At 54.0% G+C, this 22,244-nt stretch overlaps 1 protein-coding gene across 1 annotated transcript in view; it reads left to right on the top strand.

Moving 5' to 3' along the window:
* The window catches only part of LOC149434130 (intermembrane lipid transfer protein VPS13D-like), a 126,731-nt gene that overhangs the window by 223 nt on the left and 104,264 nt on the right, over positions 1-22,244 (top strand). The window contains exons 2-4 of the mRNA XM_089664073.1: positions 15-163; positions 4,456-4,590; positions 7,482-7,649. Of these exons, the coding sequence (XP_089520199.1) occupies positions 15-163; positions 4,456-4,590; positions 7,482-7,649 (452 nt within the window). The remainder of the gene's footprint in view (positions 1-14; positions 164-4,455; positions 4,591-7,481; positions 7,650-22,244) is intronic.

Genomic DNA, 22,244 nt, shown 5'->3' with positions numbered 1-22,244 from the left:
TGATTTTTTTGTAGAGGTGGAAAAGTGGGATGAAAATATTCACGAGAAAACTGGAGAGGAGAACGTCACTCACAAAATATATTACTTTGAAAATCTGAAGATATGCGTTCCGCAAATCAAACTCAGCGTCTTCACCTCCAACAAACTTCCTTCTGAACTCAAGGTAAGGGCAATGGAGACAACGAGCAACACATAGACCAATAGACCATAGAGCCGATGGGCGTCCCATAAACATGGAGCCAATGGGCGTCCCATAAACATGGAGCCAATGGGCGTCCCATAAACATGGAGCCAATGGGCGTCCCATAAACATGGAGCCAATGGGCGTCCCATAAACATGGAGCCAATGGGCGTCCCATGAACATGGAGCCAATAATATAAATGACAGTTCAGTAAAGGTTCATGATATAGAGAACAGTTACTGTGTCTGGAAGAAGCTAGATCCTTCAGCTTCCTGTTTAATGGATTGTGAAGCTGTCATTCATGAGAATGGACCAATAATCAGCCTTAGGAGACAGGAATGGGTGGGGCCAGGGAAGTACACACATGTTAGAATATGTGGGAATTTTGAAGCACCAAGAGAGCTCACACTGACGAAGGACATGAAGGTACCAGCTATGTGGGTCATACTATGAGGGCACTCTCCAAATGATGGGGTTCAGGTGCTTCATGTGAAGGGTGCTGTTGCCAGACAATTGTCCTCCTCCAGCCTTGAGGTAACAGTTTGGTGAAGACCCTTTTCTGTCCCCCCATGACTGCCCTCTGTGTACAAAGCCAGCTCCATAAAGACATGGATGACCAGTTTGGTGAAGACCCTTTTCTGTCCCCCCATGACTGTCCTCTGTGTACAAAGCCAAATCCATAAAGACATGGATGACCAGTTTGATGAAGACCCTTTTCTGTTCCCCCATGACTGTCCCCTGTGTACAACGCCAGCTCCATAAAGACATGGAGGACCAGTTTGGTGAAGACCCTTTTCTGTTCCCCCATGATTGTCCCCTGTGTACAAAGCCAGCTCCATAAAGACATGGATGACCAGTTTGGTGAAGACCCTTTTCTGTCCCCCCATGACTGTCCCCTGTGTACAAAGCCAGCTCCATAAAGACATGGATCACCAGTTTGGTGAAGACCCTTTTCTGTCCCCCCATGACTGCCCTCTGTGTACAAAGCCAGCTCCATAAAGACATGGATGACCAGTTTGGTGAAGACCCTTTTCTGTTCCCCCATGACTGTCCCCTGTGTACAAAGCCAGCTCCATAAAGACATGGATGACCAGTTTGGAGTGGAGGAACTCCAGTATCCTGTACAGAGCCCTGACCTCAACCTACAGAACACCTTTGGGATGAATTGGAACATCGATGGTGAGGCAGGTCTTCTCATCCAACATTAGTACCTGACCTCACAAATGGGTACAAATTCCTACAGACACCCTCCAACATCTTGTGGAAGCCTATCCAGACTGGTGGGAATGGTTTAACGACAACAAGGGTCCAACTCCATAGTAATAACCAAGGTTTTAGGGAGGGATGTCCAACTCGAGTGTCCTGCACAGAGCCTGGATCTCAGTCTTTGTGAACACCTTTGGTACAATTTGGAATGCCAATTAAGAGACGGGGGGGGTCAATTTACTAAAGGTTACTGCATGCAATACCATGGTCACATGACTCATTTGCATAAATTATCACGTAGTAAATAAATGTCCAGCTAAAAAAAAAACCAAAACCCGATTATGTGGTATTTAACGCAAAATGAAAAATGTGCCGGTAAATATTGCAAAAAAACCCACGCGGTCCGCTGTCCAGTCCACTTCACAAACGGAACAGAAAGTAAGAAAAGATGCGATATTTATCATCGGGGGCTTTGCTGGCGGTAGTGCACACGGTACTTCTTCAGATACAGCAAGGGGGTCTCCCCCCCCCAATCCACACCATGCCCTTTATATCTGGTATGGATTTTAAGGGACGCCATGCCAATTTTTTTTAAAAACGGAGTGGGGTCCCCCCCAAATCCCTACCAGACCCTTATGTGTGGTATGGATTTTGGGGGGACACCATGACATTTTTTTTTTTTTTAATGTTGGCATGGGGTTCCCCCAAAATCAATACCAGACTCAAGGGCTGTTTTTTTTAATTAATTTTGCTGTGGGGTTTTCCTTAAAATCCATTCCAGACCCAAAGGGCCTGGTATGGATGGGGGGTGGGGGGGAATGGGGGGCACACTTTTTTTCAGAATTTTTAATTGCCGGCGTGTTTTGCTGAGCCGGGTCTCTCATCCAACATCAAGACCTGACCTCACAAATGGGCAGCAATTCCCGCAGACATTCCCAAAATCTTGGGGAAAGGCTTTCTAGATGAACAGAAGCTGTTGTAGGTGCAGAGAGCATCTCCATATTAATGTCCATGGTTTCCGAATGGGATGTCCAACATTCTGATAGAGAGGTGAGGGTCAGGTTTTCACCAACGTTCGGCCATTTATTGTAGGCTGTACATAGTCTTCTTGTGCTGTTTTATGCTGTGCGCCCCATATGGGTTCTCCGTTTATTCCTCCAGAGGATCCAGTAGTGTGTTGGAACTTCTCATCATACAGCCAAGTGAGGTTCCAGCCTCCGTATACACAGCGAGCCCCTAACAACCTGTCAGTGTACACGCCATGTGGGAGTTTTCCGCATTGGATGGGTTCACACATCTCATTGTATATTCTGCTTCATATTTCTGTTCCATAGTAAGAATCTATGAAATGTCTGACTGATGGCTGGACGCTGGTCCACCGCCCACACATTACAATTCACCTTCTCAATGATTCCATCTCCTGGGACCTGTTTGTTCCAATCTCAGTTTATTTCATTGAACTAATGTCCCCAATCATTCTCCGGACGTACAGATGTTAGGAGTCTCGTTATACGTCTCGTCATACGTCTCGTCACGCGTCACTTCTCTAAATGGGGATCTGCATTGACCCAGAATGGGGTTCTCACAGCTCATTAACTTTCATTGGTTCATGCTCCATTAAGCTCCAAGTCCCTGTCTGTAGGTGGTAATACCCAGCTCACCCACTATGCTTCCACGGCATTCTTCTAGATCAACGTTCACGTGTTGTCACCCCACAGACCCGATAAAAGGGATTTATTCCTGTTTACATCAATCCGATGGTGTCATCTGCCACTGGGAAGCAATGACAGGAACCTCTATGTACCTATTCATAGCATCCATCTTCTAGACCAGCTCAGGGCCGTAACCTCAGATGATCCTCAAGTTAAAGAAGTCCTTATTAGCCTTCAGATCAACCAATCAGGAAGTAACGGGTGGGATCAAGTGGTGAATTTAACTAGGAAGTCAATATTTTCATACAAGCTCCCTGGTTTGGGGTGTAAATTGTGCAACATATTGTGAGAACTATAGAAGGGAGGACCAAGGGGCGCCTTCATCTGGACACTTCGGGAGGCAGACCCATCCACCATCTATGTCAGTGTTTCTCAACTCCAGTCCTCATGGACCCCCAACAGGTCATGTTTTCAGGATTTCCATTATTTTGCACAGGTGATTTGATCAGTTTCACTGCCTTAGTAATTACCACAGCTGTTTCATCTGAGGGAAATCCTGAAAACATGACCTGTTGGGGGTCCATGAGGACTGGAGTTGAGAAACACTGATCTATGTAGATGTGTGAAATCTGACAGCAGAGGATATTAATTCCAATTAAAGGACATGTTCACTTTAAAATAAAACCTCTCTCCACAAACCTGCACCCAGCCCTCTGACCTCTTCTAAGCAACCTCTACCCCCCCCCCACCCACTCCCACATACCCCCCCCCCACTTCCACCCACCACTCCCCCACACTAGTGTCCGTTTACCTCTGAGGTAGTAGTCTCCCGCCATGTCTATGGCCTTGGTGCAGAAATCTGGAGGCTCATTATTCCAATGGTGGATGTATCTCCCATTCTATTGGAAGTTAAGTCAGCTATACGTGGATTGAAATTCCCTGATGAAGAGTTCCTGCTGAACCTGCCGGATTTCGGTCCCTGTATGGGCACCATGGCGGTACACAAGCTGATCTATCGATTGACTTGTGTACAACCAGCCTGATCGTTTTGTGCCACCGGCTGTAGCCGACAACACAAATCATTGAGTTCTGTGGGTTGGGCAGGCTCCCCATCAGCAGAACACAACCGCACTGACTGTTGATGGTGGAATCGAGCGATTTTATTTCCTGCAACCCGATGGAAGCAAATAAACCTGCATCATCCATGGCCTGCCTTGCTGCACAGTGTAAGAGGTACCTTCCGCCATCAGGAAGAGGTGAGTAGGCACCTGGGGGGGGGATGAGAAAGCTCAGGATAATTTAGGGGTTAGTAAGGGGAAGGGTGATTATTCTAAAGTGGACCTGTCTCTTGGACAGTATTATTCCTTCACTCATTGTCTTCGCTGTTCGGTAAAAAGTGGTTTTTCCTCTTTTAGGTTTTGAAGAGCACTCTGGGGTTTCCTCTGATTAAATTTGAAGATGCTGTGATTGATCTGGATCCATTTACAAGAGTCCACCCCTACGAATCTCGGGAGTTTATTGTCAATGATGTCCTCAAACATTTCCAAGAGGTTGGTTTTCCCATTTCTTTGACATGACCGACTCATCCGTCTTCCTTCCTGAGGTCTTCATTGTGCCGTTCCTTCCCTTCTCTCCCAATACGGCTCTGTGCATGAGGTCTAGTTATCATCTATGAGGACCACCCACCATGCTCCCCTATTGGCCCCCAAATATGGAGGATTGTCTCACTGGCCAATAGGCGTTGATGGTTTGCCTTCTGTTCTATAGGCAGACTAATGTGCGTTCACCTGGAACAGCCGTCTTCCTGTAAGGACCGTGTGCCTGCCGGTACGGCAATGCCCCCTGGAATTGTAATGCAATGGCCCCCCAGGAGCTGTTAGGGTCCTTCCACATGGGCATTCCATGCTTCTTCTTCAGTTCAGTTTTCAGTTTGAGTTTACATCCATTTTTTATCCGTTGATGTCCGTTTTCATACGTTTTTGGTCCATTCCGTTTTTTTTGTGGAAGAGAATTTGGGTTTTCTTCCGTTCAAAAAAACGGATGTTAACGGATGCAGATACTAATGGATGTAAAAAGGTGTTCATCCGTTTACATCCACAAGTCCATAGAAATGTATGGACTTGTGGATGTAAACGGACATACGGAACGCCCGGGGAAGGACCCTTAGCCATAATGTGTCAGTATGCACAGCCCAGACGGACCCGTCAAATGAATCCCCCCAGTGTTGCGCTGTCAGTGCCCCCCGCTGGTCACAGGTGCCTCCAACCCCTCCCCGTCTTCCTTCTGGGTTCAGACTGTTCAGCCACTTGATTGGCCAGGCCGCGATGATGTCACTCCTGTTGTATGGAAGTCACATCATCGCAGCACGAGACGCGGCGTATATTTTCGCTAAGCTGTGCATGCGTGGCTCGGTGTACATCAACGCTGACAGGCAGGGGGACACACTTAGGACAGAAGAGACCAATAGGGTGTCTCCTGTCACAAATTCTACTGGTCAGCACTTTAGGGCACAATGCTGGGACCCTCCAGTGACCCAAGAGGAATGGGCCGTGTCTGATGGCACCCAAGTGTGGGAAGTTTCCTGGCTGGTGCTGAATGCAGGAGGGACCAGGACTATAGACTGGCTGGACCCCAAGCATTCCATGGTCTGGGCCGGCATGTAGCAGTCAGAGTCCATATCCAAGTAAGGGTCAGGGCTGGTGCCAATCAGAGAGCAATCTGTCATCCAGACAATGGGGCGGCAAGGCACCGGTACTGATCCAAGGAGCAGAATGTGATCCCGGGCCCAGAGCTCCGGGCTTATGATGTACTGATAGAGCGCCAGGATGCTGCTGGAGAATGATTGCTGCTGGGGGGAACAGGCAGCACCTAACGGCTAGGACGACACCGGCCTAGAGGGGGCATTGCCGGCAGAGAGCGGCTGAGTGATGGGTGACAGAGCGTCCCTTTCTCCCAACACACAGGAATGAAGGCAGAATATCCTCATCATCGATTGGCCGGATTCTGGGGTCCCTGAGAACTCTGGGAATAGTCTGTATATGCACACATTCACCTCTTGGAGCCTGCCCTGCAGTCCCAGGGCTTGGAGCCTGCCCTGCAGTCCCTGGGCTTGGCGCCTGCCCTGCAGTCCCTGGGCTTGGCGCCTGCCCTGCAGTCCCTGGGCTTGGCGCCTGCCCTGCAGTCCCTGGGCTTGGCGCCTGCCCTGCAGTCCCTGGGCTTGGCGCCTGCCCTGCAGTCCCTGGGCTTGGCGCCTGCCCTGCAGTCCCTGGGCTTGGCTCCTGCCCTGCAGTCCCTGGGCTTGGCTCCTGCCCTGCAGTCCCTGGGCTTGGCTCCTGCCCTGCAGTCCCTGGGCTTGGCTCCTGCCCTGCAGTCCCTGGGCTTGGCGCCTGCCCTGCAGTCCCTGGGCTTGGCTCCTGCCCTGCAGTCCCTGGGCTTGGCTCCTGCCCTGCAGTCCCTGGGCTTGGCGCCTGCCCTGCAGTCCCTGGGCTTGGCGCCTGCCCTGCAGTCCCTGGGCTTGGCGCCTGCCCTGCAGTCCCTGGGCTTGGCGCCTGCCCTGCAGTCCCTGGGCTTGGCGCCTGCCCTGCAGTCCCTGGGCTTGGCGCCTGCCCTGCAGTCCCTGGGCTTGGCGCCTGCCCTATAGTCCCTGGTCTTGGCGCCTGCCCTGCAGTCCCTGGGCTTGGCGCCTGCCCTATAGTCCCTGGTCTTGGCGCCTGCCCTGCAGTCCCTGGGCTTGGCGCCTGCCCTGCAGTCCCTGGGCTTGGCGCCTGCCCTGCAGTCCCTGGGCTTGGTTCCTTCCCTGCAGTCCCTGGGCTTGGTTCCTTCCCTGCAGTCCCTGGGCTTGGTTCCTTCCCTGCAGTCCCTGGGCTTGGTGCCTGCCCTGCAGTCCCTGGGCTCGGTTCCTTCCCTGCAGTCCCTGGGCTCGGCGCCTTCCCTGCAGTCCCTGGGCTCGGCGCCTTCCCTGCAGTCCCTGGGCTCGGCGCCTGCCCTGCAGTCCCTGGGCTCGGCGCCTTCCCTGCAGTCCCTGGGCTCGGCGCCTTCCCTGCAGTCCCTGGGCTCGGCGCCTGCCCTGCAGTCCCTGGGCTCGGCGCCTGCCCTGCAGTCCCTGGGCTCGGCGCCTGCCCTGCAGTCCCTGGGCTCGGCGCCTGCCCTGCAGTCCCTGGGCTCGGCGCCTGCCCTGCAGTCCCTGGGCTCGGCGCCTGCCCTGCAGTCCCTGGGCTCGGCGCCTGCCCTGCAGTCCCTGGGCTCGGCGCCTGCCCTGCAGTCCCTGGGCTCGGCGCCTGCCCTGCAGTCCCTGGGCTCGGCGCCTGCCCTGCAGTCCCTGGGCTTCGTGCCTGCCCTCAGGCATGTACAGCATTCATAGGTGCTGTACATGCCTGTCAGCATAGGATGGCGCTGCTGAGTCACAGCTCGGTCACTAATCCTGCTCTATATTGTCTCACAGGAGTTGCTCAGCCAAGCAGCAAAAATTCTGGGCTCAGTTGACTTCCTTGGCAATCCAATGGGCCTCCTGAATGATGTGTCCGAAGGAGTATCCGGCCTTATAAAGTATGGAAATGTTGGCGGCTTAATCCGGAATGTCACACATGGCGTCTCCAACTCTGCTGCAAAGGTACAGGAGATGGAGGGTGTATGTCTGAGGTGTACTCCTGGCCGGGGTCACAGGAGATGGAGGGTGTATGTCTGAGGTGTACTCCTGGCCGGGGTCACAGGAGATGGAGGGTGTATGTCTGAGGTGTACTCCTGGCCGGGGTCACAGGAGATGGAGGGTGTATGTCTGAGGTGTACTCATTGCCGGGGTCACAGGAGATGGAGGGTGTATGTCTGAGGTGTACTCCTGGCCGGGGTCACAGGAGATGGAGGGTGTATGTCTGAGGTGTACTCCTGGCCGGGGTCACAGGAGATGGAGGGTGTATGTCTGAGGTGTACTCATTGCCGGGGTCACAGGAGATGGAGGGTGTATGTCTGAGGTGTACTCCTGGCCGGGGTCACAGGAGATGGAGGGTGTATGTCTGAGGTGTACTCATTGCCGGGGTCACAGGAGATGGAGGGTGTATGTCTGAGGTGTACTCCTGGCCGGGGTCACAGGAGATGGAGGGTGTATGTCTGAGGTGTACTCCTGGCCGGGGTCACAGGAGATGGAGGGTGTATGTCTGAGGTGTACTCATTGCCGGGGTCACAGGAGATGGAGGGTGTATGTCTGAGGTGTACTCCTGGCCGGGGTCACAGGAGATGGAGGGTGTATGTCTGAGGTGTACTCCTGGCCGGGGTCACAGGAGATGGAGGGTGTATGTCTGAGGTGTACTCATGGCCGGGGTCACAGGAGATGGAGGGTGTATGTCTGAGGTGTACTCCTGGCCGGGGTCACAGGAGATGGAGGGTGTATGTCTGAGGTGTACTCCTGGCCGGGGTCACAGGAGATGGAGGGTGTATGTCTGAGGTGTACTCATGGCCGGGGTCACAGGAGATGGAGGGGATCACAGGAGGTGGAGGAGATGGAGGAGATCACCAGAGGTGGAGGGGATCACAGGAGGTGGAGGAGATCACAGGATGTGGAGGGGATCACAGGATGTGGAGGGGATCACAGTAGCTGGAGCGAATCACAGGAGATGGAGGGGATAACAGGATGTGGAGGGGATCACAGGAGATGGAGGGGATCACAGGATGTGGAGGGGATCACAGGAGATGGAGGGGATCACAGGAGATGGAAGGGATCACAGGAGATGGAGGGGATCACAGGAGATGGAGGGGATCACAGGAGATGGAGGGGATCACAGGAGATGGAGGGAATCACAGGAGGTGGAGGGGATCACATGAGATGGAGGGGATCACAGGAGGTGGAGGGGATCACAGGAGGTGGAGGGGATCACAGGAGATGGAGGGGATCACAGGATGTGGAGGGGATCACAGGAGATGGAGGGGATCACAGGAGGTGGAGGGGATCACATGAGATGGAGGGAATCACAGGAGGTGGAGGGGATCACATGAGATGGAGGGGATCACAGGAGGTGGAGGGGATCACAGGAGATGGAGGGAATCACAGGAGATGGAGGGGATCACAGGAGATGGAGGGAATCACAGGAGGTGGAGGGGATCACATGAGATGGAGGGGATCACAGGAGGTGGAGGGGATCACAGGATGTGGAGGGGATCACAGGAGATGGAGGGGATCACAGGAGATGGAGGGGATCACAGGAGATGGAGGGTTTATTCCCCCCACATTTCAGACAACGCCTCAGTTAATCAGACAATCGCTGCCATGACATGTTCCGGGTTTCTCACATTTCTCTTCTCTTTGTATCGGTGAGACAAAAAAGTGGAGAAACAAAAAGCCAAATCTGACCCGTTCCGTGCAAGACCCCAAAAATGGACAAAATTGTTGGCACCTTCTCAGAATTGTTAGAAATAATTACATTCCCAGTCTGTGATGTTCCTGTAATTTGTCATTATACTCCCCCCCCCCCCCCCCCCCCCGTATACATGACCAGGCGCTGACAGCATAGACATCACTCCGACAGCCGGGGACAATGCTTGACCACGGTTAGCTGGGATGAGCGCGGTTAGCAGGGATGACCACGGTTAGCTGGGATGAGCACGGTTAGCTGGGATGACCACGGTTAGCTGGGATGACCACGGTTAGCTGGGATGACCACGGTTAGCTGGGATGACCACGGTTAGCTGGGATGACCACGGTTAGCTGGGATGAGCACGGTTAGCTGGGATGACCACGGTTAGCAGGGATGACCACGGTTAGCAGGGATGACCACGGTTAGCAGGGATGACCACGGTTAGCAGGGATGACCACGGTTAGCAGGATGACCACGGTTAGCAGGGATGACCACGGTTAGCAGGGATGACCACGGTTAGCTGGGATGAGCACGGTTAGCAGGGATGAGCAGTTAGCTGGGATGACTACGGTTAGCTGGGATGAGCGCGGTTAGCTGGGATGAGCACGGTTAGCAGGGATGACCACGGTTAGCAGGGATGAGCACGGTTAGCAGGGATGACCTTGGTTAGCAGGGATGACCTTGGTTAGCTGAGATGACCACGGTTAGCTGAGATGACCACGGTTAGCTGAGATGACCACGGTTAGCTGGGATGACCACGGTTAGCTGGGATGACCACGGTTAGCTGGGATGACCACGGTTAGCAGGGATGACCACGGTTAGCTGGGATGACTACGGTTAGCAGGGATGACCACGGTTAGCTGGGATGACTACGGTTAGCAGGGATGACCACGGTTAGCTGGGATGACCACGGTTAGCTGGGATGACCACGGTTAGCTGGGATGACTACGGTTAGCAGGGATGACCACGGTTAGCAGGGGTGACCTTGGTTAGCTGAGATGACCACGGTTAGCTGAGATGACCACGGTTAGCTGAGATGACCACGGTTAGCTGGGATGACTACGGTTAGCTGGGATGACCACGGTTAGCTGGGATGACTACGGTTAGCAGGGATGACCACGGTTAGCAGGGATGACCACCATATTGGAGGTATCTCTAGTTGAGGGGTTCTCCATCCCTAGAAGAATACTGTGTGCACATAGCTTGGCATTAGGGACCGGGCTAATGCTGCCCTCAGTTTTGTTGGACTCCATTGTCTTCCTGTGCTGAGAGGGGAGGCCTACTGACATGCAGGTGGGGGGGTCCCACTGTACATCAGCAATGTTGGCATGGTGGGACGCAGTGATGGGTTTGGTCCTTATATCTGACAGTCGTTATGGTTTCCGGTATGTTCCATTCTACTTATTTATAGCACTTTAAAATGGACATTTATTACAGGGAGCGTCCATCATGCCACAAAGCACGTTCAGTTTTGGTAAGGAATGCCAATGCTTCCTCCTTCGTGGTGGCTGCTATATACTAATTAGGATGTTTCCATCCCTACCAGCGGAGTGGGGTCCCTCCTCAGAGCCATTCAGCAGTCTGTGTAATCTGATCTCTCCTGTATACAGCAGATATAGAAAGAGCCTCCTGGGAGCTCCTGCAGTACAAACTCCTCTTCAGCTCTGGTCCCCCAAAACACAGAGCCATCTTGGAGTTATATATTCAAGTCCATGAAGACCTACTACCAATCATGGTCAGCCTTGAAGATTTTGGCCCAGGTAGGCCGTTCCTGTCATACATAAATAGCTTAGTGGTGGAAATCTAGGTGGGTCTAGGTTTGAGGACCATGTATGGTGGGATATTCTATGTCTACTAAAGGAGAGTTGGACTAAACACTCTGTGTTCCCTCTACCAGACACTCCCATGAGGCCTCATGAGATGTAGATGGGGAACACTCTACGTTCCTTCTACCAGTCACTCCCATGAGGCCTCAGGAGATGTAGATGGAGAACACTCTGCGTTCCCTCTACCAGACACTCCCATGAGGCCTCATGAGAGGTAGACGGGGAACACTCTCCGTTCCCTCTACCAGACATTCCCATGAGGCCTCATGAGATGTAGACGGGAACACTGTACGTTCCCTCTACCAGACACTCCCATGAGGCCTCATGCGATGTAGACGGGGAACACTCTATGTTCCTTCTACCAGACACTCCCATGAGGCCTCATGCGATGTAGACGGGGAACACTGTACGTTCCCTCTACCAGACACTCCCATGAGGCCTCATGCGATGTAGACGGGGAACACTCTATGTTCCTTCTACCAGACACTCCCATGAGGCCTCATGCGATGTAGACGGGGAACACTCTACGTTCCTTCTACCAGACACTCCCATGAGGCCTCATGAGATGTAGACGGGGAACACTCTACGTTCCTTCTACCAGACACTCCCATGAGGCCTCATGAGATGTAGACGGGGAACACTCTACGTTCCTTCTACCAGTCACTCCCATGAGGCCTCATGAGATGTAGATGGGGAACACTGTACGTTCCCTCTACCAGACACTCCCATGAGGCCTCATGCGATGTAGACGGGGAACACTCTACGTTCCTTCTACCAGACACTCCCATGAGGCCTCATGAGATGTAGATGGGGAACACTGTACGTTCCCTCTACCAGACTCTCCCATGAGGCCTCATGAGATGTAGACGGGAACACTGTACGTTCCCTCTACCAGACTCTCCCATGAGGCCTCATGAGATGTAGATGGGGAACACTGTACGTTCCCTCTACCAGACTCTCCCATGAGGCCTCATGCGATGTAGACGGGGAACACTCTACGTTCCTTCTACCAGTCACTCCCATGAGGCCTCAGGAGATGTAGATGGGGAACCAGAGTTGTCTGCTTATATCAGAATCCAAGCTCTCCATCAATATTTCAGCAGATACATTGGAGCCGTTCTGAGTGAGGAAGTGTGTAAACATTTACTGGAGTAAAAGAACTTCTTGGGAATGGGATCGGGTAATGGAGAATCTGGTGTTCTGGGAAGCAGTAGCTGTACATTGGGGAATGTTTACAATCGGCATTACATGACCTTCATAGCAATCTCACCACTTTCATCTTCTATGGCCTCTGTATCATTCATTGGGACTGTTCTAGGTATGTACTGTATGTAGGTGACCGGCCATTGCTAGTTCTACTGACAGAAGGGCCAAGCCCAGGGAGCGACCCCAACTCTGATGTGTACCAGACATTAGGGACTTATGGTTACATGATGACTTGTTCTGTCGATGAGTATCCAATTCCCCTTCTGTAGTTCTGTTGTGCCCCACCCCCGGCACCCACCCAACCCCACCATATCCCAGATATTCCACTAATGACCATTGGCCAACTTAGACTGTCGGCCTATAGATGTGTATGTCCGTTACTGCTAAAGGTCGCTATAGAAAGAAGAGGATCGCAATATTTCTACCGTCCGTCAATCATTTTGTGGTTCAAACCTTTATTCAGAACAGTCAATGCTTTTCAGTGTTCTTCAGGATCATCGGGGCTTCTAAGCTTTTGACTTTGGTCCAGGCCGGACCCGCCATCCGAGTAGTTCTGCTGATAATAATCCTTCCTCCTCCGGCAGGTTCACCACATTCTCTCAGGTCTGTATGACCGTGGTTATGGCCTATTTGCAGCTCCTACACCTGCCGTCCGGGGAGCCAACCGACCGATTAGCCAAGGACTACAGCAGATTGCAGATGGACAGAATCTCAGTCCAAACCAGCGGTGGTCAGCTTACAAGGTGTAGGGGGGCTTCAACTGTGACCCGTAACATCACCAGGGGACCTCGCGGATTAGTCCATATATGTAATGATACAGAAGACTGTCAGAGACAGCAGATATATTCCTCGGTTCAGGCTCTGCTCATGTGGTGTAATCACTGCACGGGCAGAGACACAGATATAAGTGGACTACGGACAATAGACATCCCGAAGGTCAGACCCAGCGGGGGTCAGCGGCAGTTTTCTATCTAGAAAACTGCTGTGTTCCCTCTGTTAGGTGCTGACCCTACGCCAGTTTATGTTTCACTCTGAAATAGAAATCTGGCATGTGTGGTGCAGATCTCCTTCAGACCTACCACAGGTCTCCTTCAGACCTACCACGGATCTCCTTCAGACCTACCACGGATCTCCTTCAGACCTACCACAGGTCTCCTTCAGACCTACCACGGATCTCCTTCAGACCTACCACGGATCTCCTTCAGACCTACCACGGATCTCCTTCAGACCTACCACGGATCTCCTTCAGACCTACCACAGGTCTCCTTCAGACCTACCACAGGTCTCCTTCAGACCTACCACAGGTCTCCTTCAGACCTACCACAGGTCTCCTTCAGACCTACCACAGGTCTCCTTCAGACCTACCACGGATCTCCTTCAGACCTACCACGGATCTCCTTCAGACCTACCACGGATCTCCTTCAGACCTACCACGGATCTCCTTCAGACCTACCACAGGTCTCCTTCAGACCTACCACAGGTCTCCTTCAGACCTACCACAGGTCTCCTTCAGACCTACCACAGGTCTCCTTCAGACCTACCACAGGTCTCCTTCAGACCTACCACAGGTCACGGATCTCCTTCAGACCTACCACAGATCTCCTTCAGACCTACCACAGATCTCCTTCAGACCTAGCACGAATCTCCTTCAGACCTACTACAAATCTTCTTCAGACCTGCCACAAATCTCTTTCAGTCCTACCACAGATCTCCTTCAGACCTACCACAGATCTACCACAGACCTCCTTCAGATCTACCACAGATCTCCTTCATATCTACCACGGATCTCCTTCATATCTACCACGGATCTCCTTCATATCTACCACGGATCTCCTTCATATCTACCACGGATCTCCTTCATATCTACCACGGATCTCCTTCAGACCTACCACGGATCTCCTTCAGACCTACCACGGATCTCCTTCAGACCTACCACGAATCTCCTTCAGACCTACCACGGATCTCCTTCAGACCTGCCACGGATCTCCTTCATATCTACCACAGGTCTCCTTCAGATCTACCACGGATCCCTTTCAGACCTACTACAAATCTCCTTCAGACCTGCCACGGATCCCTTTCAGACCTACTACAAATCTCCTTCAGACCTGCCACAGATCTCTTTCAGTCCTACCACAGATCTCCTTCAGACCTACCACAGATCTCCTTCAGACCTACCACAGATCTCCTTCAGACCTACCACGGATCTCCTTCAGATCGACCACAGATCTCCTTCAGATCTGCCACAGATCTCCTTCAGACCTGCCACAAATCTCCTTCAGTCCTATCACAGATCTCCTTCAGATCTACCACAGAATTCCTTCAGACCTGCCACAGATCTCCTTCAGACCTGCCACAAATCTCCTTCAGTCCTATCACAGATCTCCTTCAGACCTACCACAGATCTCCTTCAGACCTACCACAGATCTCCTTCAAACCTACCACAGATCTCCTTCAGACCTACAACAGATCTCCTTCAGACCTACCACAGATCTCCTTCAGACCTACCACAGATCTCCTTCAGACCTACCACAGATCTCCTTCAGACCTGCCACAGATCTCCTTCAGACCTGCCACAGATCTCCTTCAGTCCTATCACAGATCTCCTTCAGACCTACCACAGATCTCCTTCAGACCTACCACAGATCTCCTTCAAACCTACCACAGATCTCCTTCAGACCTACAACAGATCTCCTTCAGACCTACCACAGATCTCCTTCAGACCTACCACAGATCTCCTTCAGACCTACCACAGATCTCCTTCAGACCTGCCACAGATCTCCTTCAGACCTGCCACAGATCTCCTTCAGTCCTATCACAGATCTCCTTCAGACCTACCACAGACCTCCTTCAGATCTACCACAGACCTCCTTCAGATCTACCACGGATCTCCTTCAGATCTACCACGGATCTCCTTCAGATCCACCACGGATCTCCTTCAGACCTACCACGGATCTCCTTCAGACCTACCACGGATCTCCTTCAGACCTACCACAGATCTCCTTCAGACCTGCCACAAATCTCCTTCAGTCCTATTACAGATCTCCTTCAGACCTACCACAGATCTACCACAGACCTCCTTCAGATCTACCACAGATCTCCTTCATATCTACCACGGATCCCTTTCAGACCTACCACGAATCTCCTTCAGACCTACCACAGATCCTTGTGCTTAGTGTATGTACACCACCCCCATGATATAATGATGCAGGAAGCTTCGTTAATTCCTTGTCTTGTCTTTGAAGAGTACCAGGAGTGCGGGATGGTTCCATGTGTGGTTCCATCCTCCGACCCCTCACTACAGGACTCAGCAGGGACATTGAGGTCGGAGGATGGACTTAGCCGGAGGACACGGGACGAAGTACTGAATACTGAAGTCATGTGGCCAGGGAGAAGTAGGCTGTAGAGACATGGTTTTACCACCCAGAAAACAGCAAAGAGAGGGCGCCCCCCGACCTAGCGCTTTACCATAACACGCCTTTTCAGGGTCAAGCCCCCTTCCTCAGACCCTTGAAACGCGGAAAGCATTTTGGACGCTATGAGGTCTTCCCATGACATCAGCTCTCCTGTTGGCGTCTCATTTGCGTTTCTGGATACATTTGCGCATGTCTTGTGTCTGTTTCACGTAAATCTAATAAAGTTGTGTTCTGGTAATGCGCCAGATCGGTGCGCTCTGTCTAGTTCATGGGAGGATAGCCGCGGTCCTGAGGGGGCAGCCAGACTCTCCGCACTATACCTATAAGCCTGGCAAGTGGAGAGTTCATCAAATCCTTTCACACCACACATGCGCAGTAGAACCCCAGTTCAGCAGTACCCCCAATCAGCAGATCCCCAGCTCATTTGTACCCTACTTCAGCTGGTTTCCTGTTCAGTAGTAACCCCCAGCTCTGCTGATCCCCCCACTCAGTAGTAACCCCCAGCTCTGCTGATCCCTCGTTCAGTAGTAACCGCCAGCTCTGCTGATCCCCCGCTCAGTAGTACCCCCAGCTCTGCTGATCCCCCGCTCAGTAGTACCCCCAGCTCTGCTGACCCCCCACTCAGCAACCTCCAGCTCTGCTTATCCCTCGCTCAGTAGTAACCTACAGCTCTGCTGATCCCCCGCTCAGTAGTAACCCCCAGCTCTGCTGATCCCCCGCTCAGTAGTAACCCCCAGCTCTGCTGATCCCCCGCTCAGTAGTAACCCCCAGCTCTGCTGATCCCTCGCTCAGTAGTAACCCCCAGCTCTGCTGATCCCCCACTTAGTAGTAACCCCCAGCTCTGCTGATCCCCCGCTCAGTAGTAGCCCCCGGCTCTGCTGATCCCCCGCTCAGTAGTAGCCCCCGGCTCTGCTGATCCCCCACTCAGTAGTAACCTCCAGCTCTGCTGATCCCTCACAAAGTAGTAACCTCCAGCTCTACTGATCCCCCGCTCAGTAGTAACGCCCAGCTCTACTGACCCCCTACTCAGTAGTAGCCCCCAGCTCTGCTGACCCGCCACTCAGTAGTAGCCCCGAGCTCTGCTGACCCCCCACTCAGTAGTAGCCCCCAGCTCTGCTGACCCCCCACTCAGTAGTAGCCCCCAGCTCTGCTGACCCCCCACTCAGTAGTAGCCCCCAGCTCTGCTGACCCCCCACTCAGTAGTAGCCCCCAGCTCTGCTGATCCCTCACTCAGTAGTAACCCCCAGCTCTGCTGACCCCTATTCAGTAGTAACCCCCAGGTTTGCTGATCCCCCGCTCAGTAGTAACCCCCAACTCTGCTGATCCCCCGCTCAGTAGTAACCCCTAGCTCTGCTGATCTCTCGCTCAGTAGTAACCCCCAGCTCTGCTGATCCCCCACTCAGTAGTAACCCCCAGCTCTGCTGATCCCCCACTCAGTAACCCCCAGCTCTGCTTATCCCCCACTCAGTAGTAACCCCCAACTCTGCTGACCCCCCACTCAGTAGTAGCCCCCAGCTCTGCTGACCCCCCACTCAGTAGTAGCCCCCAGCTCTGCTGACCCCCCACTCAGTAGTAACCCCCAGCTCTGCTGACCCCTATTCAGTAGTAACCCCCAGGTTTGCTGATCCCCCGCTCAGTAGTAACCCCCAACTCTGCTGATCCCCCACTCAGTAGTAACCCCTAGCTCTGCTGATCTCTCGCTCAGTAGTAACCCCCAGCTCTGCTGATCCCCCGTTCAGTAGTAACCCCCAGCTCTGCTGATCTCCCACTCAGTAGTAATCCCCAGCTCTGCTGATCCCCCACTCAGTAGTAACCCCCAGCTCTGCTGATCCCCCACTCAGTAGTAATCCCCAGCTCTACTGATCCCCCACTCAGTAGTAACCCCCAGCTCTGCTGATCCCCCACTCAGTAGTAACCCCCAGCTCTGCTGATCCCCCACTCAGTAGTAACCCCCAGCTCTACTGATCCCCCACTCAGTAGTAACCCCCAGCTCTACTGATCCGCTAGTTTGCTGATCCTCCTCCCTCTCTGGTCCCCGCTCACCTCCCACCATATTGCTCCCATGCTGCTCACCAGGTGTGACATTACTTGGTTCTCCTGCTCCAGTCCCCCCAGCTCTGCTGATCCTCTGATGCTCAGTCCTCTCTCTCCGGTCCCCACTCACTCTCTGCTATAGCATTCCCATGCTGTGCACCATTTGTGCCGTCTGCTAGTTGGTCCGGTCCGGACCCCACTCACCTTCCTACTGCTCCACCCTGCTCACCAGATGTGACGTCTGCACCAGACACTCCCAGAATATATACACTGGAGCCGGACGTGACTGCTGATGATGTTGTTCTGGTTCACTTGTTGGTCTCCCAGTGCATCCTGGGATATACCTGCAAAACAAAGCAAAGCTGAATAAAAGCCCCTCAAATGCTGCAGGTGCTGCGAGCGAGCGTTGTCATAGACTTCTATTGGAGATGCTTTGAAGCACCAAGAAAGTGACCCGGGGGATCATTTTTGAAGCACAGCAAACGCAGCGTGTGAACAGGACTGTAAGGGAACCACTTTATTTAGTGACGGGCTTTGATTGGCATTCAGAATACTTTAGGAATGTGCGTTTTGAAGCATTTGTGAATTCTGAAGGCTGAAGAGCTGAAATGGCGGGGTGTCAGGAGACACGAGAGAGGAGTATGACGGGGTGTCAGGAGACACGAGAGAGGAGTATGACGGGGTGTCAGGAGACACGAGAGAGGAGTATGACGGGGTGTCAGGAGACACGAGAGAGGAGTATGACGGGGTGTCAGGAGACACGAGAGAGGAGTATGACGGGGTGTCAGGAGACACGAGAGAGGAGTATGGCGGGGTGTCAGGAGACACGAGAGAGGAGTATGACGGGGTGTCAGGAGACACGAGAGAGGAGTATGGCGGGGTGTCAGGAGACACGAGAGAGGAGTATGGCGGGGTGTCAGGAGACACGAGAGAGGAGTATGACAGTTCTACTACTGCAGGAACCTTTCTTTTCCATATTTTCTCTTTGTGAAAGGATCACTTCAAACCATTCACTGGGGTCAGCGGTGAGCTCGGAAACTTGTCACTTCTCGGACCTCGGTGTGTAGGTGAGGAGGTGTGGAGAACGTCTCCGGGTCCTCGGAGCGCGGTGTGTAGGTGAAGAGGTGTGGAGAACGTCTCCGGGTCCTCGGAGCGCGATGTGTAGGTGAGGAGGTGTGGAGAACGTCTCCGGGTCCTCGGAGCGCGGTGTGTAGGTGAGGAGGTGTGGAGAATGTCTCCGGGTCCTCGGAGCGCGGTGTGTAGGTGAGGAGGTGTGGAGAACGTCTCCGGGTCCTCGGAGCTCGGTGTGTAGGTGAGGATGTGTGGAGAACGTCTCCGGGTCCTCGGAGCGCGATGTGTAGGTGAGGATGTGTGGAGAATGTCTCCGGGTCCTCGGAGCGCGGTGTGTAGGTGAGGAGGTGTGGAGAACGTCTCCGGGTCCTCGGAGCTCGGTGTGTAGGTGAGGAGGTGTGGAGAACGTCTCCGGGTCCTCGGAGCGCGGTGTGTAGGTGAGGAGGTGTGGAGAACGTCTCCGGGTCCTCGGAGCGCGGTGTGTAGGTGAGGATGTGTGGAGAACGTCTCCGGGTCCTCGGACCTCGGTGTGTAGGTGAGGATGTGTGGAGAACGTCTCCAGGTCCTCGGAGCGCGGTGAGGAGGTGTGGAGAACGTCTCCGGGTCCTCGGAGCTCGGTTTGTAGGTGAGGAGGTGTGGAGAACGTCTCCGGGTCCTCGGAGCGCGATGTGTAGGTGAGGAGGTGTGGAGAACGTCTCCGGGTCCTCGGAGCGCGGTGTGTAGGTGAGGAGGTGTGGAGAATGTCTCCGGGTCCTCGGAGCGCGGTGTGTAGGTGAGGATGTGTGGAGAACGTCTCCGGGTCCTCGGAGCTCGGTTTGTAGGTGAGGAGGTGTGGAGAACGTCTCCGGGTCCTCGGAGCGCGATGTGTAGGTGAGGAGGTGTGGAGAACGTCTCCGGGTCCTCGGAGCTCGGTGTGTAGGTGAGGAGGTGTGGAGAACGTCTCCGGGTCCTCAGAGCTCGGTGTGTAGGTGAGGAGGTGTGGAGAACGTCTCCGGGTCCTCGGAGCGCGGTGTGTAGGTGAGGAGGTGTGGAGAACGTCTCCGGGTCCTCGGAGCGCGGTGTGTAGGTGAGGATGTGTGGAGAACGTCTCCGGGTCCTCGGAGCTCGGTTTGTAGGTGAGGAGGTGTGGAGAACGTCTCCGGGTCCTCGGAGCGCGATGTGTAGGTGAGGAGGTGTGGAGAACGTCTCCGGGTCCTCGGAGCTCGGTGTGTAGGTGAGGAGGTGTGGAGAACGTCTCTGGGTCCTCGGAGCGCGGTGTGTAGGTGAGGAGGTGTGGAGAACGTCTCCGGGTCCTCGGAGCGCGGTGTGTAGGTGAGGATGTTTGGAGAACGTCTCCGGGTCCTCGGAGCGCGGTGTGTAGGTGAGGAGGTGTGGAGAACGTCTCCGGGTCCTCGGAGTGCGGTGTGTAGGTGAGGATGTGTGGAGAACGTCTCCGGGTCCTCGGAGCGTGGTGTTTAGGTGAGGATGTGTGGAGAACGTCTCCGGGTCCTCGGAGCGCGGTGTGTAGGTGAGGAGGTGTGGAGAACGTCTCCGGGTCCTCGGAGCGCGGTGTGTAGGTGAGGAGGTGTGGAGAACGTCTCCGGGTCCTCGGAGCGCGGTGTGTAGGTGAGGAGGTGTGGAGAACGTCTCCGGGTCCTCGGAGTGCGGTGTGTAGGTGAGGATGTGTGGAGAACGTCTCCGGGTCCTCGGAGCGTGGTGTTTAGGTGAGGATGTGTGGAGAACGTCTCCGGGTCCTCGGAGCGCGGTGTGTAGGTGAGGAGGTGTGGAGAACGTCTCCGGGTCCTCGGAGCGCGGTGTGTAGGTGAGGAGGTGTGGAGAACGTCTCCGGGTCCTCGGAGCGCGGTGTGTAGGTGAGGAGGTGTGGAGAACGTCTCCGGGTCCTCGGAGCGCAGTGTGTAGGTGAGGATGTTTGGAGAACGTCTCCGGGTCCTCGGAGCACGGTGTGTAGGTGAGGTGGTGTGGAGAACGTCTCCGGGTCCTCGGAGCGCGGTGTGTAGGTGAGGAGGTGTGGAGAACGTCTCCGGGTCCTCGGAGCGCGGTGTGTAGGTGAGGAGGTGTGGAGAACGTCTCCGGGTCCTCGGAGCTCGGTGTGTAGGTGAGGAGGTGTGGAGAACGTCTCCGGGTCCTCGGAGCTCGGTGTGTAGGTGAGGAGGTGTGGAGAACGTCTCCGGGTCCTCGGAGCTCGGTGTGTAGGTGAGGAGGTGTGGAGAACGTCTCCGGGTCCTCGGAGCGCGGTGTGTAGGTGAGGATGTGTGGAGAACGTCTCCGGCTCCTCGGAGCGCGGTGTGTAGGTGAGGATGTGTGGAGAACGTCTCCGGGTCCTCGGAGCGCGGTGTGTAGGTGAGGATGTGTGGAGAACGTCTCCGGGTCCTCGGAGCGCGGTGTGTAGGTGAGGATGTTTGGAGAACGTCTCCGGGTCCTCGGAGCGCGGTGTGTAGGTGAGGAGGTGTGGAGAACGTCTCCGGGTCCTCGGAGCGCGGTGTGTAGTTGAGAAGGTGTGGAGAACGTCTCCGGGTCCTCGGAGCGCGGTGTGTAGGTGAGGATGTTTGGAGAACGTCTCCGGGTCCTCGGAGCACGGTGTGGAGAACGTCTCCAGGTCTGATGGCTCTTCCAGCATTGGAGGCAGATTTCTTTAGGTTTCAGTTATTGGGTGGAGTTATTCGACCTCTCCATGCGCTGTTTATGAGCGGGATCTGGTTGGCTCGTTGTTCTGGCGCTGGGTTTTATAGAGCTGTTGTTGATGCCGGTAATGGCTTTTCCATGGATTGGAGAACACACAGTGGGCAGTTTGCCGTGTGTGAAGTGAAGAGGCTCCGCCGGCTCCGCCGTCTTGGAATTGGCACACAATGGTGGGTTACGTAGAGTTCAGCCCGCTCACATTTAGCCGTCTCCCTCATGGCACATTCTCGGCCGCCGTTACATTGTTTTCCTTCTTTTTCCGATTTTAACTTGGATGCTAATCAGTAATAAAATGTGGAGTATGGAGAGCCGTGAGTCATTGTTCTGGGACACCAGCCGCCTCCTTCTCTTCATTTGCTTTCCTCCGGGGTCACGGCTCTCCATCATCAAACCTTCCAGATTTTACTGTTTCCAAATGTCTAAGAAAAGGATTTTTAAAGCAAACCTGAGCTGTGCCTGCGAAGGGCAATGCAGCGGCTCGGCGTGATTTGTGCCCCTGCAGCGGCTCGGCGTTGTTTGTGTCCCTGCAGCGGCTCGGCGTTGTTTGTGCACCTGGCCTTCTCCTGAGCTGCACCTGGCTTCCCCAAACTGTACCTGGCCTCCCCCTGAGCTGCGCCTGGCCTCCCCCCTG

Source organism: Staurois parvus, unplaced genomic scaffold (genome assembly GCF_062004578.1).
Source record: "Staurois parvus isolate SC_StPar_1 unplaced genomic scaffold, SC_StPar_1.0 ptg001825l, whole genome shotgun sequence".
Classification (NCBI taxonomy): Eukaryota; Metazoa; Chordata; class Amphibia; order Anura; family Ranidae; genus Staurois; species Staurois parvus.
This window is presented reverse-complemented; position numbering and strand designations above follow the sequence as displayed.